The sequence below is a fragment of the Stegostoma tigrinum genome, chromosome 26 (assembly GCF_030684315.1).
Source record: "Stegostoma tigrinum isolate sSteTig4 chromosome 26, sSteTig4.hap1, whole genome shotgun sequence".
Taxonomy (NCBI): Eukaryota; Metazoa; Chordata; class Chondrichthyes; order Orectolobiformes; family Stegostomatidae; genus Stegostoma; species Stegostoma tigrinum.
In genome coordinates this window covers 2684-18478 of record NC_081379.1, presented here as the reverse complement: position 1 = coordinate 18478, position 15795 = coordinate 2684, and the positions used below count along the sequence as shown (strand labels likewise).

Genomic DNA, 15795 nt, shown 5'->3' with positions numbered 1-15795 from the left:
CCTAGGCAATATTAAACTTGAGTTTTGTAGTTGTACTCATCCTGTCAAGTATAAAGTATTCCATCAAATTAGATTTCTGTTTTGTAGTTAGTGGAAATTGTTTGGGGAGTCAGGTAAGCCTCTAACATGGTCTTGGAACACTACATACATGGCTGCTCCAAGTAAGTTTTAAAATCAATTGAGAGTTCCAAGGTGGATTGACCACAGCTGTTACAAATAGAAGATCTGTTATTTGTTCAACATTCAAGACCATACAAAAACAGGTAATGAAAATAAGCTTTATTACAAGAAGAAATCAATACAAAGATGCCTAATTTCTGTACAGTAGCAAAAAATTATAATTTAGAGGAAAAATAAATCTTGTTCTGCGAAATTCCAGGAATATCTATTCCTCCAGTTCGATCTCAAGTGCAAAAATGTGTTTTTCTACTTTCATCCCTGTGTTCAGCTTCAGAGATTCAAAAGTTAAACATTAGCCTGACAAGGTTGTACAGATCAATGAGTTGTATTGTTTCTGATAAGTTCTTTGTTCATTCAATTAAATAAACAACTTGGTCGTTGCAACAATTGAGTCGATTCTAAGTTGTGAAGATCCAGACTTGGATGAAAAAGCCAACATTTTCTTCAAGTATCCTCCAGAGTAAAGCATCTTTTACATCACCATATTGTTATGGCTCAAATGCAAAGCTGACAATGTTTAAACTTACAGAAATCAGTGTGATCAGGAAAAAAAAATTACAAAAGTAGTACTTCCTTCTCTGGAAATAAACAACCCAAAATTTTCTTTGAAGTCCATTATAACCTCGTATGCACTAAAGCTATGATCTTGCATTGCGTTCAGTTTCAGCCAGGCATTCCCTCACTAATCCTCGAGCATGAATAATTCCTGGAAAATGAAAAAGGAGGTGATCATGTATTAATTTCTAAAGTCTGACTCAAGAGATTAACTCTACTTGTTTCTCCACAGCTGCTGACCTGCTGTGAACTTCCAGCATCTGCTTAGTTAATTTTGCTTTTATGGTAAATACATATCTAGCTTCAGTTCTAAAACTGAAGCAACTGGTGCAAATGACTGATCAGCAGCCTTTGCACATTTCTGCCTGTTTACTTTTCTCCTCTCAGTGTCTAGCTCATAATGGGGTCAGATCATCCAAGACATCATTTTTTACATCGGTTTAGATAGAAATTCTCAACCAATGGGTTTCAAGATCAACTCTTGACTGTTACCCGTACAACTCTCCCTCTGCAACAAAGCCAAAGGGTACTAGACAGTATTCAGAAGAGGCAAAAACAGAAATTGCTTGAGAAACTCAGCAGGTCTGGCAGCATTTGCAAAGAGAAAGAACAGTTAACATGAATCCAGTGTCACTTCTTCAGAATCAATGGTAGCTTTTTACGTTTTTTATGAGAAGGCAGTATTTACGTTGATCACAGGGCAGTGTGAGAGTGTGTGTGTGTGTTGGGGGGGTGCGGCATGGCGGGGGGGGGGGGGGAAGAGAGAGAAAGACTAGCGAGTTTTGAGAAGATTTATAGCTCAGGTTGAGGTTCTGGATGTGAGTTTGCTCGCTGAGCTGGAAGGTTAGTTTTCAGACGTTTCGTCACCATTCTAGGTAACATCATCAGTGAGCCTCCGACGAAGCGCTGGTGTTGTGTCCCACTTTCTATTTATCTGGTTAGGTTTCCTTGGGTTGGTGATGTGAAATAGAAAGCGGGACATAACACCAGCGCTTTGTCGGAGGCTCACTGATGATGTTACCTAGAATGGTGACGAAACGTCTGAAAACTAACCTTCCAGCTCAGCGAGCAAACTCACATCCAGAGAGAAAGACTGATCAGATAGCTGGAGACAGAACCCAGAGAGAAAAAGAAAGATAATCAGGCAAAGATATAGCTGATGATAAGCCAGGGAAGGAGAAAAGCTGATAATGGAAACAATGAATTGGTAAAAATGAGCTGGCTGTGCTGGAAGCAGCCCATGTCATTACAGGGTCTGGGGTGGGTAAAGACACAGAAGGTGCTGTTCAGGCCCTAAAAATCACTGATTCTATGTGTAGTCCAGAAAGCTGCAGGGTCCCCAAGCAGAAGACAAGATGCTGTTCTTTCAGCTTGCGCTGAGCTTCACTGCAGCAGACCCAGAGCAGAAATGTTGGTCAAGAAGCATAGTAGTATGTTGAAGTGGCACCTCAATGGAATCAACATTAACTCCGTTTCATTAACAGATGTTGCCATCCCAGTTGAGTTTCTCCAGCACTATTTTTGTTTCAGAAACTTATTTCAACTGTGTCAGTGAATTGATAACAAGTAGACAAAGCATAGAAATTAGTACATGTAGTATGAAAGGAGAGAAGTCTTTTGAAAAAGAATTTTTTAAAGATGTAAGTAATTACTAGAAGGGATTACAACAGCCCAAATCAAAAGAAAAATATTAAAGTATTTGGAGAGCAGAAAAACAGATTTACAACTGACTAAGCTCCAGAGGGGGAGATGGTGGCACTGTGCCAATGTCACTGGGTTGGTAATCCAGGGTCCAGGGCGAATACTGGAAGGGTTAAAATTCAAGTATCATCATTGCAGCTAGTGGATTTTTAGAATTAATTAATAATTTAATTTGTACAGTGGGAACTTTAAGTTAATCTTTGCAATGGTGACTGTAAAAATCATAAAAAGTTATAGGATTCACTTCGATGAACTGCCCTAATTTACCTGTGGTCCACTGTAACAGTTCTGTGAAGCAGAAAGAAAATTAGGCAAAGATATAGCTGATCATAAAACAGTGAAGGACAAAAGCTGATAATGGGGACAACGAGTTGATGAAAATGGGGATATGTCAGCATATTAAGGTACAATATGAATGTAAGTAGTTGATGTGGCAGTGAACCAGTTGGGTTTTTACAATAATAGAAATCTTTGTGGCTAGCATTGCCAGCGCTAGTCTTCTTTTCAGACTTCCAAAAAAATTAATTAAAAATAAAACAATTTTCATATTGGCGACATCTGAACTGTTTCTCTCATATTAGGCCAGAGGCATAATCACACTAGAGCATATCATGCAACGACCTATCCCCTGTTGAAAGTAGAAATCTGTACAATCCGTTAAAAACAAAATTGTGAAAAAAATTACTACGTCAAACAATTGCTGAATCAGAAATACCATGTTATTTAATAATAAACACAAGAAAACTATTCTACTATATACCACGTTTTAGTCGCTCCATTGCACTTTTACTGCCAGCATAGGTTGGTCGAATGTCTTTTCCCAGCTCTTCAATTATAGTAAGCAGTTCTGCATATTTACTCTGTGGTGCCTGATTACTGCTCATTCCCTAACAGAAGAATGAATTACAGGTCAAGAAATGTACAAATCACATTGAAAGTTCAATATGGCTAGAAGCAGTTACAAGTACAAAACATCAACTTGCATTTATGTCATAGAATTATAACAAGATGTTGTTTTGGCCCATTGTACCTGTGCCACCTCTGTGGAAAGCTTCTTAGACTTGTTGACACAAGTCAGTATTTTAAAACAGGGAACTGGGAAGTCAAATTGATGTCTCAGTACAAAATACGAAATACGGCATTAGGTATTGTTCTCCTCTTGCTTGATCCCACCTACTACCACCACTGGTTGGCTGCTCCAGAGAAGGAACTGGACAAGGCTGGACTTCTAGATCTACAGTAACAATAGCTTCTCACTCACTCACTCACTGAAGGATGGTTTAAGTGCCAGATTTTCCATTTCCTCCTGTCTCTCTGATTTTGAGAGGAGAACATAGAACATAGCACAGTATAAGCACAGTACAGGCCCTTCGGCCCACGATGTTGTGCCGAACTTCTACCCTAATCCTAAGGTCTATCTAACTTCCACCCCTACCTTATACAATCATCCATATGCCGATCTCGTAGCCAGGATGATTGACATTAGTGACATCTGGAAGTGGAGTACGGAACTTCAACCTGTGAATTAAATGGAGGATTTCAATCTAGTTCCCATTGGCACAGGCTGTTAATCCCAAACCCAGATGGAAAAAGGTTCTGTAGCCACATGCCAGGATTTGGAGGCATAGCAGAGCAGGATAACACAGGCAGGAGAAACCACAATGTTACATATACTAACTGCATTGAATATTGGAAATTGATTGTTTTCTATACTTCTTGGCAATTTACTTTCACAAACAGCAAGAGCTTCTAACAGCAGATTAAAAAGATGTCCAAAAATGTACAGGTTAGTTGGATTTCCCATAGCGTCCAGGGATGTGCAGGCTGAGTGGATTAGCCATGGAGAATACAGGGTTACAGAGACAGGGTAGGAGGGTGAATCTGAGAGGGTCAGTGTGGACTTGATGGGCCAAATGGCCTGCTTCCAAACTACAGGGATTTTATTAAAGAGACAGTCACAGGAGTGTGGAATTCTGTGAAGATGCAACTGACTAACTGAATAAAGGGAACGGAAAAGTGGAAGAAAATTTAGAGCAAAATTTGCAATGGTATTTATACTGAAGGACACTACAAATATCCTAAAGATACAGATAAGCAAGGTGCTAATGGGCAAAAAAATTTTGCGGTCACTTTCAGGAGAGAAAAATTAGTTAATGAAACTTCTGGGACTCATAGGGATGTCACTGAGCAGTTGCAGGGCATCCAGAAAGGGGAAGGTGATAAACCAAAGGTCATGATACACACTGGATCCAAAGATATAGGTAGAAAGAGGGATGAGGTCTTGTATCAAGAATTTAGGGAGCTAGATAGTAGAATCAAGAGTAGGACCTCAAAGGTAGCAATCCTTGGATTACTCTTGGGGTCAACTGCTTGCAAGTACAGAAATAGGGGAATAGGACAAATTAATGTGTGACTCAGAAACTGGTCCAGAAGGGAAGGTTTTTGATTCCTGCATTTCTGGGACTATTTCTGGGGAAGGTAGAAACTGTGCCACCAAGACAGTCTATACCTGAATCAAGATAGAACCAACATCCTTGTGGGTGGGTCTGCTGGCAGTGTTGGGAACAATTTAAACTAGTTCAATAGGGGAAGGGGTACAGTGTTAGTATATTTAGGGACACAGCATAATATAGTAAAGGAGCCAAGACACAGAGTTCAGCCATGTTGAGTCTTAAGGGAGTAGGTGAAGCTGGATGGCCTCTACTTTAATGTTAGGAGTAAAATGGAAAAGACAGATGAGTTTAGGGCATGGATTGGCACATGGAGTTGTGATATTGTTGCCATCACAGAGACATGGTTGAGAGGGGGACAGGAATAGCAACTCAACACACTCTTTGAAACTTATGGAATACTGAGAGGCCTGAATAACATGGATGTGAAGAAAATGTTCCCACTGGGAGAGACTAGGACATGAGGGCACAGCTTTAGATCCTTTAAAACTAACATGAGGAGGAATTTCTTCAGCCAGAGTGTGGTGAATCGGTAGTACTCTTTGCCAGAGAAGGCTGTTGACAAGAATCCAATGACTATATGTAAGACACAGATACCTAAGTTCTTGATTAGTAATGCGATCAAGAGTTACATGGAGAAAGCAGGAGAATATGATCGAGAAACGGATCAGCCACAATTGAATGGCCTAATGAGTCTAATGGCCTAACTCTGCTCCTACATGGGCAGAAGAGGAGGAGATCAAGCACTTCAGGGAATGCCAGCCCAGTACGGCTAAGCACTTAAAGACTGTTGGACTTACGTTTCTTTATTTTTCTGCCTTGTACCTACTATTTTGTACCAAGGTACGTTTAGCACTAGGAAGGGTGACGTTGTGCACTTTTCACTGTACTCACTCAGTTATTTCTATACTTGAGGACACGTGACAATAAAATCTCTCTCTAATATCTTATGGTCTCATGGGGTATAGAATTTTCAGGCAAGAAACTGGAGGGTGTAAAAGAGGTGGCGGTATGCAATATTAATTAAGGAGTCAGTTTCATAGAATCCCTACAGCGTGAAAGTGGGCCATTTGGCCATCATGTCCACACCGATCCTCTGAAGAACATCCCAGCCAGACCCAACCCCACTTCCCTATCCCTGTAACCCTGCAGATCCCATGGCTAACCTACTTAGCTGGCACATCTCTGGACACTACAGGCAATTTAGCATGGCCAATCCACCTACCCTGCATATCACTGGACTGCGGGAAGAAACCAAAGCAGCCAGAGGAAACAAAGAAACAAATAAACCTACAGCACAGGAACAGGCCCTTCGGCCCTCCAAGCCTGCGCCGATCAAGATCCTCTGTCTAACCTGTCATCTATTTTCTAAGGGTCTGTATCCATTTGCTCCCTGCCCATCCATGTACCTGTCCAAATATATCTTGAGACGCTAACGTGTCTGCGTCTACCACCTCCGCTGGCAACACGTTTCAGGCACCCACCACCCTCTGCGTAAAGAACTTTCCACACATATCTCCCTTAAACATTCCTCCTCTCACTTTGAACTCATGACCCTTAGTAATTGAGTCCCCCACTCTGGGAAGAAGCTTCTTGCTATCCACCCTGTCTATACCCCTCATGATTTTGTAGACCTCAATCAGGTCCCCCCTCAATCTCCGTCTTTCTAATGAAAATAATCCTAATCTATTCAACCTCTCTTCATAGCTAGCACCCTCCATACCAGGCAACATCCTGGTGAACCCCCTCTGCACCCTCTCCAAAGCATCCACATCCTTTTGGTAATGTGGCGACCAGAACTGTACACAGTACTCCAAATGTGGCCGAACCAAATTCCTATACAACTGCAACATGACCTGCCAACTCTTGTACTCAATACCCCGCCCAATGAAGGAAAGCATGCCATATGCCTTCTTGACCACCCTATTGACCTGCGTTGTCACCTTCAGGGAACAATGGACCTGAAGACCCAGATCTCTCTCTTCATCAAATTTTCCCTCGGACTTTATTTACTGTATAGTTCGCCCTTGAATTTGATCTTCCAAAATGCATCACCTCGCATTTGCCTGGATTGAACTCCATCTACCATTTATCTGCTCAACTCTCCAGTCTATCTATATTCTGCTGTAATCTCTGACAGTCCCCTTCACTATCAGCTACTCCACCTATCTTAGTGTCATCAGCAAACTTGCTGATCAGACCACTTACACCTTCCTCCAGATCATTTACATACATCACAAACAACCCACGCTGAAATGGGGAGACTGCGTGGAGTTTGCACAATCACCTAAGCCTGGAATTGAACCCAGGTGCCTGGCACTGAGGCAGCAGTACAAACCACTGAGCCACTGTGCCATCCCCAAGTTGAGCAATAAGGAGGGATGCTATCCTGGATGAGTCTTCAGATAAAACTTAGTGGGTTCAGCACAAGAATGAAAAGAGGAGACACATTTTAGGGAGTATGTTTGAGGTCTACAATAGTCAGTGGGCAGTAGAGGAGCAGACACATAGGCAGTTCACTGAGGTGTGCAAAAACAATAATGACTTGTAATTATAGTCAGTACTTTAATAATATGGGGATCTCAACTTCCCCAACACCAAGTGGGATTGACCTAGCATTAATAGCTTATAGGACAAATTTCTTGAAATGTATTCAGAAAAGCTTTTTAATGTTAACATGTAGAAGGGCCAACAAGAGACAGTACTAGACATAATTCGGGGACACCAAGCCAGACAGGTATTCAAGATGGCAAACCGAGAAAAACAGGCAGCATAATAGTGATAGCAACAACAACATACGTTTTAAGCTTGTTAAAAGGAAAAGAACAAACTGCAAAATAAAAAATAATCTTGGATTAGAGTGGTGTGGAGGAAGACAGGGTTAATTAAATAAGACCGGATCTGACCAACATAGTGTGGGAATAGCTGCTTCTTGGCAAATTTGCAGAACGATCGGGGTTGTTCAAAAAGGTACTGGGAGAGTACAGTCAGAATGTTTCCTTTCGGGTGAAATGTACAAGCGCAGAGAACTCAGACATCTAGGAATATTCAGGACTAGATAAGAAGGAAAACAGGTACAAAGAAAGTAAAATCAACGGAGGCCCCAGTTAATTTATTTAAAAAATTTTCAATCATGAGACATGGGCATTGCTCAAGTGAATTTTAAAAAAGTAAAGAAAGTTAGAAAGCAACTAAGAGAGCAAAAAGATCACAAGAAAAATCACGAGCAGGTAAGATTAGGAAAAATTCAAGATATTCTGTATCAAGGGAAAAAGGATAACCAAGGAAAGAATAGGCCCATTAGGGACCAAGAGGCCAATCTGTGCATAGAACCAGAGAACATCCGTGGGGTGTGAAATGAGTACTTCACACCTGGCTTCACTTTAGAGGAGTTAAATACAATATTTGGACAGAGGGACTCAGAGGTTCTTGAGCGATTTCACAAAGGCAGTTGTTACGGTCATTTCTTGACAGCTCATAAAACACCAGATTTAATCAGTTTCGCTATTTGGGTTTTGAACCTATGACCAACTGGTTAATGGTCCTAACCACTATAGAACCGTACCCTGTAATGCAAATAATTATTTTACCATACCTGTAAATAACCCATAGAGGGTGGTCCATAGTCATTGATAAGTGGTCTAAATGACTGCACTGAGCTCCCCATACTTGTCGAAGAAGACAGAACACTTCCAACTGTGGGAGAAGAATTTGCATTAATTATATATCAGTTTGCACAGTTTGAGCTCTCAGCTTCTTACATCAAACAGTACAAGTTGTTCATCATATTACTCAATGAAGAGAAAAAGTTCGATCTCCTCAGGTACTTTATTGAAAATGCCGCAGCTTCAAAGCAAGTCAGTATATCCAAAAGTCCAACTGTGTACAAGCTAGTGCAGGGAAGTAAACAGCTAAACCAGATCCTGGCTACAAGCTAGCCTCTGCATACCGGCTGCAATAAGTAGAAACAAGTGCTGCAATTTGCCGCAGTTACAGTGAGACCATGAAAGAAGTTCAGTATTCAGGTTTAAGAATGGTATTCAGTGGCACTTGTTGACTTTGTGCGCCATGCACACAGAGGGAGGGTAGCACATCAGGTGATGCTTGACCTGGCCCCCTAGCCTGGGATGGTACCTTTAGGAGAGCTGCCAGCAAAGTGAATATCCAACTCATTCTAAGATTGAAAGAAGGAAATATCTACAAACACCAGTCTAATAACACCCATACTTTGAGCAGACCAGTACAGTACTAAGCTGTTCACAAATCATATACTGTCTCAAACAGTCCTCACAGCAAGTCTCTGGGCACACATTTGGCCATGCGCAATTCCTGCCAAAATCAACATGATGCATTGAAGACCACCGGGAATTAGTGAAAAGTAGCAGGTTATTTTTGAGGGAACACAGAAACGGTTGTTACTTCCATTTTCAAAGCTATCATAAAGATAGCCAGAATCAAGGTAAACTTCTGATTGTTTAAATTTAACTAAAAACTGCATTACTTTACTCTGTTAACCCCTTTTCCACAAGGGCCTTGAATTTCATGACAGATAAAGGACAGTGGAGAGAAAGGAAATTAACATTTTATAGAATTTCGTCTTTATTAGCAACTTCAGTTCTTGGTAAGCACACAATCAACACGCTGTCTGTTTGACTAGAATCTAGATACCAACCTGTATGTGGTAAACTGACCAGGTTCATTCCGAAAAGTCGTCTTCTGAAGTTCAGAACTCAGGATCTTCTCTTCGGAATGGTTAGCCTCGTGCAACGTCACGCCTTCTTTGCACAAGGCGCTCATCACTCTTGAGCACATTTGTCCAAGGGTCATGTAAACAGGAGATGTGTTTCCATGATTCTCTTATAGCCTTATTTTATCCCATTTTGCAACTGGTGGTCAAATAACCTTTAGGATCAGTTATTTGCCTAGTTGGCAGACTGGTTTTACTACTTTCAGCAAGTTGATCTGGTGTTTGTGTAAACTTAGCATCATTTCCCATCATGCTTATTGAACTTCAACTGTTATCCATGGGGACACAGTTACCCAAGGGATCACAACCCTGTACAATTACGTGACCTGAGGTAGTGTGGTCAGCTCAACGAGTGCAGTAATGACCCAATCCAACCTGGAAAGGTTCTTAAGTGACACCCAGTGCTGTGACGCCAACTTACTAGTAGCAATATAAAACAGCCCAAGGCATGTAAAAGATGACAGGTGGTCATTGAAAAATTCCCTCCATATTGATGTCAGTAAGCTTGTGCTTATCTAAACATTAAGAGAAGTATCCCAATCTGTTCTTCAAGCCTGCTCAACCATTGAGATTGTGGTTAATCTATTTGTGGTCCACGTTCCATCCCATCAACTTCCAATGACATTTGATTTTTAATTAGGCACAGAAATCAATCTCAATCTTAAAGATATTCAAAGATCCCATCACACTGCCCTTTGCAGCAATGAGTTCAAAAGTTGCAGACGCTCAGAAAAGAATTCTCATCTCTGTTTTAAAAGGGTGATGCCTAATTTTAAAATTGCTCCCCCAGTTCTGGACTGAGCTACAAAAGGAAATATCCTTTCCACACCCATTTTATCTAGATCATTCAGGATCTCATACACTTCAATCAAAACACCCTCACTCTTCTAAACTCCAATGGAAACAAGCCCAACCTTTTTTCACAGGACAACGTTTTCATATCAACATTGCAAACTTCTTCCAATACATTCACACACTTTTTAAAATAAAGATACCATAAATGCACAGAATATTGAAGATATGGTCTCACAACTACCCTGTACAACTGAAGCATAACATCCTGACCTTTAAGTTATGCCTTAAAGGAATAAATGAAGGCTTTCGGCAACCGAAGACACAGCATCTCATGCAGGAGTATCTAAAAGAGGCCAGAAATGAAGGAGCACAGAAATCTTAAGGTTTAGGGCTGCAAGAGATTACAGAGACAAGGAGGGGCAAGGGCACAGAGGTATTTGAAAATAAAGACAAGTTTCAGGTGACTTCAAGATCAAAGAGGGTAGAATACAGGGGACCAGCCAAGAGTGCATCAGAATAGTTGAGCCTGCAGGTAAAAATGGCATAAAGAGGGTCGAGTGGCATTATTTTAATATTTCTCAAAGTAGATATTTTGAGCACAAATGCAACAGCAGAGTAGATCATTCAGCCCCACCATGCCAATGCTGACTCTTTGTTAGAGCTGTCTAATTTGCTCCATGCCTTGACTTTCCTCATAACCCTGCAACTGTTTCCTTCAAGTGTGAAGTGATGATGCACTATGGTCAGAAAAACAGTACAAAATAGGAACTACAATTCTGAGGAGGTGCAGTGAGGAGGATATTGAAGGTGGCAGGACAGATGGACAGAGTAATAAATAAAGCATACGGCATTCTCAGCTTTATTAAATGGGGCGTGGAGTACAAGAACAAGGAAGTGCCATTGAACTAGCACAATATTCTAATTAGACCTCAGCTGGAATACAGTGGAAATTGTGGGCACTACATTATTGAAAAGATGCAAATAAATTGGAGACCGCAGAAGAAATTTACAAGAACGGTTCTGGAGAAGAAAAACCTCAATTATGAGGATAGATTGAAGAAGTTGGAAATAACACAGTGTAGAGCTGGAGGAACACAGAAGGCGGCACGGTGGCTCAGTGGTTAGCACTGCAGCCTCACAGCGCCAGGGACCCGGGTTCGATTCCAGTCTCGGGTGACTGTCTGTGTAGAGTTTGCATGTTCTCCCCGTGTCTGTGTGGTTTCCTCCGGGTACTCCGGTTTCCTCCCACAGTCCAAAAATGTGCAGGCTAGGTGGATTGGCCATGCTAAATTGCCCGTAGTGTTCAGGGTTGTGTGGGTTATAGGGCGATGGGTCTGGGCGGGATGTTCCGATGGTCGGCGTGGACTTGTTGGGCTGAAAGGCCTGTTTCCGCACTGTAGGGATTCTAATTCTAAAAAAGCAGGCCAGGCAACAGAGGATTGGAAAAACCAATGGTTCAGGTCAGGACCCTTCCTCCAGCTCCACATGGTTATCTCTGACTCCAACATTGGCAATTCTTACTATCTCCAAGTTGGAACTGTTCTCCCTGGAGAAAAGGTGGCTGAGACACAGCATTCCTGAATTACAAGTGGGCTGAGTACAACAACTAGGATGAAGTTGTTTCTGTTTGCAAAGGAACAGGAACAAGAACAAGGGGGCATTGGTCTAAAATAACATGCAAATGAAGCAAGGTTAAGAGACTTCCCCAACCCCATCCCGGTCCACCCAATAAGTTGTTAGGATGTGGAACGCACTGCCTGGAAATATGATGAAGACAGGTTCAAGTGAGGCATTCAAGGAGGCACTAAATGGTTCAAAAACAGGAGCTGCTGGAAACGCTCTGCAGATCTAGCAGTATCTGTGAAGAAAAAAAAAATCAGAGTTAACATTTCCGATCTGGCGACCCTTCCTCAGAGCCCAGTTCTGAGGAAGGGTCACCGGACTTGAAACGTTAACTCTGATCTTTTTCTTCACAGATGCTGCTAAACCTATTGAGACTTTCCAAAAACTTTTGTTTTTTGTTCCTGATTTACAACATCCAGTTCTTTCCGTTTTTATTTGGCATTAGATGGTTATTTGAAAAGTAATGGCACGCAGGAATGCAGAGAAAATGCAGGAGATAGGCACAAGATAATCAAGCCAGTGCATTCGCAATGGACTCCTTCTGCACCATAATAATTCTGCGACTCAAGTATTTCAATTTCCTTTTGAATTTACTATCAAATCTGCTTTCACCACACTTCCAACCAGGTCATTCTGACTCATTATATTAAAAAATGAGCCTTCCACCTTTTCTTCGCTAACTTGAAATGGTTTTATCAGATTTCTGAGTTTACATCCTGAAGAAAAAAACATGTTTTTCTAATTTGCTGTCATCAAAACTTTGTAATTTAGAATGCTTCAATTAAGCCTACCTTCTCTGCTCTGGGGAGAATGACACCATCTGAAAAAGGATCTCAACCCAAAACGTCAAATTTTCCTGCTCGGCCTGCTGCGTTCATCCAGCTTCACACTGTGTTATCTCAGATTCTCCAGCATCAGCAGTTCTGACTATCTCTTTGACAACAACTTCCCCAGTTTCTCCACAGAAGTGAGATCCCTCAGCCATAGCACTATTCCAGTAAACATCATATGCGAAAGGCATATTACTTGCCTTTTTGAAAACCATACATCATTGGTAAAAGTGAAGGGTAGGCTGAGACGAAGAGCTGTGTATCATAAGAAGGATGGGAATTCATACAACTGCTGCCTGTGCAAAAGCATCCATACTCAGTAGTAAGCAGCAGCATCGCTGTTGCTTCTCCATTAACTCAGTTTGTTGCAGCCATTCAGCAGTAATGACATTAGAACATTGCAGATCATTTTTTTTACAATTCAATCAAATACTGCAGCGAATTACCAGGGACATGGTTCAATCAGAAAGAGCTTAACTGTGACATTAAAAGAGAAAAGCAAACAGCTCTTTTTATTCCAAACGAAGTTTATTAGCATTGGCTGGGAAAAGTAAGTGACCCCTGGAGCATATTCAACAACAACCTGAGCTGGTTTAAAGACAATTCAACAAATCTCATCAATGTGATATGCATCCTACTCAAGGAAACTTAGTTGGGCTAGTGAAACCAGAAATCCCTTTTTCATGTCCTAGTGAAAAAAGTCCATGATTCTAGCAGTAACTGTTAACTTTACACAAGCAAATTAATGATTCCCAGAAATTCTGTGTTTATTGGGATAAAAATCAATAAATCTCATTAAGGGATTATTTGAAGAAGTAACTGCAATCAGGGATCAAACCATCATCACCCTCTCGGCCACCTCCTTCGCACTTACTCCGTCAATCCCTCCACCCCGACAAACATCCTTGGCACCCCCACACACACATTCCCTCACTCCCCCTCACCCCCAACAGAAACTCACTCAACCCCCAACTACGCACAAACACACTCGCACTCAACGCCCTCCGCCGCACACCCCCAATCAATACCCACCGCCGCACACCCCCACTCAACCCCCCACCGCAGCACGCCCCAACTCAACCCCCCCCGCAGCACGCCCTAACTCAATCCCCCCCGCCGCACGCCCCAACTCAACACCCCCCGCAGCACGCCCCCACTCAACACCCCCCGCAGCACGCCCCCACTCAACACCCCCCGCAGCACGCCCCAACTCAATCCCCCCCGCCGCACGCCCCAACTCAATCCCCCCCGCCGCACGCCCCCACTCAACACCCCCCGCAGCACGCCCCCACTCAACACCCCCCCACTCAACACCACTCAACACCCCCGCCGCACGCACACACTCAACCCCACACGACCCCCCCCGCCGCACGCCCCCACTCAACCCCACACGACCCCCCCCGCCGCACGCCCCCACTCAACCCCACACGACCCCCCCCGCCGCACGCCCCCACACGACCCCCCCCGCCGCACGACCCCACTCGACCCCCCCCGCCGCACGCCCCACTCCACCATCCCCCCCCCGACTCACCCACCCCACCATCCCCCCCCCGCTCACCCACCCCACCATCACCCCCCCACTCACCCCCCCCGCTCACCCACCCCACCATCCCCCCCCCACTCACCCACCCCACCATCCCCCCCCCACTCACCCACACCACCATCCCCCCCCACCATCCCCCCCCCACTCACCCACACCACCATCCCCCCCCGACTCACCCACCCCACCATCCCCCCCCCACTCACCCACCCCACCATCCCCCCCCCACTCACCCACCCCACCATCCCCCCCCACCTCACCCACCCCACCATCCCTCCCACTCACCCACCCCACCATCCACCCCACTCACCCACCCCACCATCCACCCCCACTCATACCCCCCCTCACTCACACCCCCTCCACCCCCACTCATACCCCCCCTCACTCACACCCCCTCCACCCCCACTCATACCCCCCCTCACTCACACCCCCCCAACCCACCCTCACTCACACCCCCCCCACCCACCCTCACTCACACCCCCCCCCCACCCTCACCCCCCCATCCACCCTCACCCCCCCCATCCACCCTCACCCCCCCCATCCACCCTCACCCCCCCCATCCACCCTCACTCACACCCCCCACCCTCACCCCCACATCCACCCTCACTCACACCCCCCACCCTCACCCCCACATCCACCCTCACTCACACCCCCCCCACCCTCACTCACACCCCCCCCACCCTCACTCACACCCCACCGACCCTCACTCACCCCCGCCATCCACCCTCACTCACCCCCGCCATCCACCCTCACGCCCCCATCCACCCTCACGCCCCCATCCACCCTCACGCCCCCATCCACCCTCACTCACAACCCCCCATCCATCACTCACTCACTACCCCCCACCCTCACTCACTCACCCACCCTCACTCACCCTCACTCACACCCCCCATCCACCCTCACTCACACCCCCCATCCACCCTCACTCACACCCCCCATCCACCCTCACTCACACCCCCCCTCCACCCTCACTCACACCCCCCATCCACCCTCACTCACACCCCCCCTCCACCCTCACTCACACCCCCACACCACCCCTCACACACCCCCCCTCCCTCACACCCCCACTCACTCACACCCCCCTCCCACCCCCCCCCACTCACACCACCCCTCACTCACACCACCCCTCACACCCTCACACCCCCCCTCACTCACACCCCCCTCCCACCCTCACACCGCCCCTCACTCTCACACCCGCCCCTCACTCTCACCCCCCTCCACCCTCACTCACACACCCCCTCACACCACCCCTCACACCACCCCTACTCACAACCCCCCCTCACTCACACCCCCCCCCCTCACCCCGACACACCCCCCCTCACTCACTCACACACCCCCCCCTCACTCACTCACACACACCCCCTCACCCACACC

General features: G+C 45.0%; 1 protein-coding gene across 1 annotated transcript; it reads right to left on the bottom strand.

The window, feature by feature from the left end:
• Positions 1–264: 264 nt before the first annotated feature.
• Positions 265–8608, bottom strand: LOC125463909 (cyclin-dependent kinase 2-associated protein 1). Its single transcript, XM_059654852.1, has 3 exons — positions 8482–8608; positions 3197–3323; positions 265–886 (listed from the first exon to the last, which is right to left on the bottom strand). The coding sequence occupies exons 1-3, from the start codon at positions 8551–8553 to the stop codon at positions 819–821; spliced, it is 267 nt and encodes an 88-aa protein (XP_059510835.1). The 5' UTR covers positions 8554–8608; the 3' UTR covers positions 265–818.
• Positions 8609–15795: the final 7187 nt, after the last annotated feature.

Excerpts from the sequence above, each read along its gene's own strand:
- LOC125463909 (XM_059654852.1), bottom strand. The coding sequence starts at position 8,553 with ATGGGGAGCTCAGTGCAGTCATTTAGACCACTTATCAATGACTATGGA. Across the intron at positions 3,324-8,481 it reads CCTCTATGGGTTATTTACAG|GGAATGAGCAGTAATCAGGC; the intron begins GTATGGTAAAAT and ends TTCTTCTGTTAG. Across the intron at positions 887-3,196 it reads AATGGAGCGACTAAAACGTG|GAATTATTCATGCTCGAGGA; the intron begins GTATATAGTAGA and ends TTCATTTTCCAG.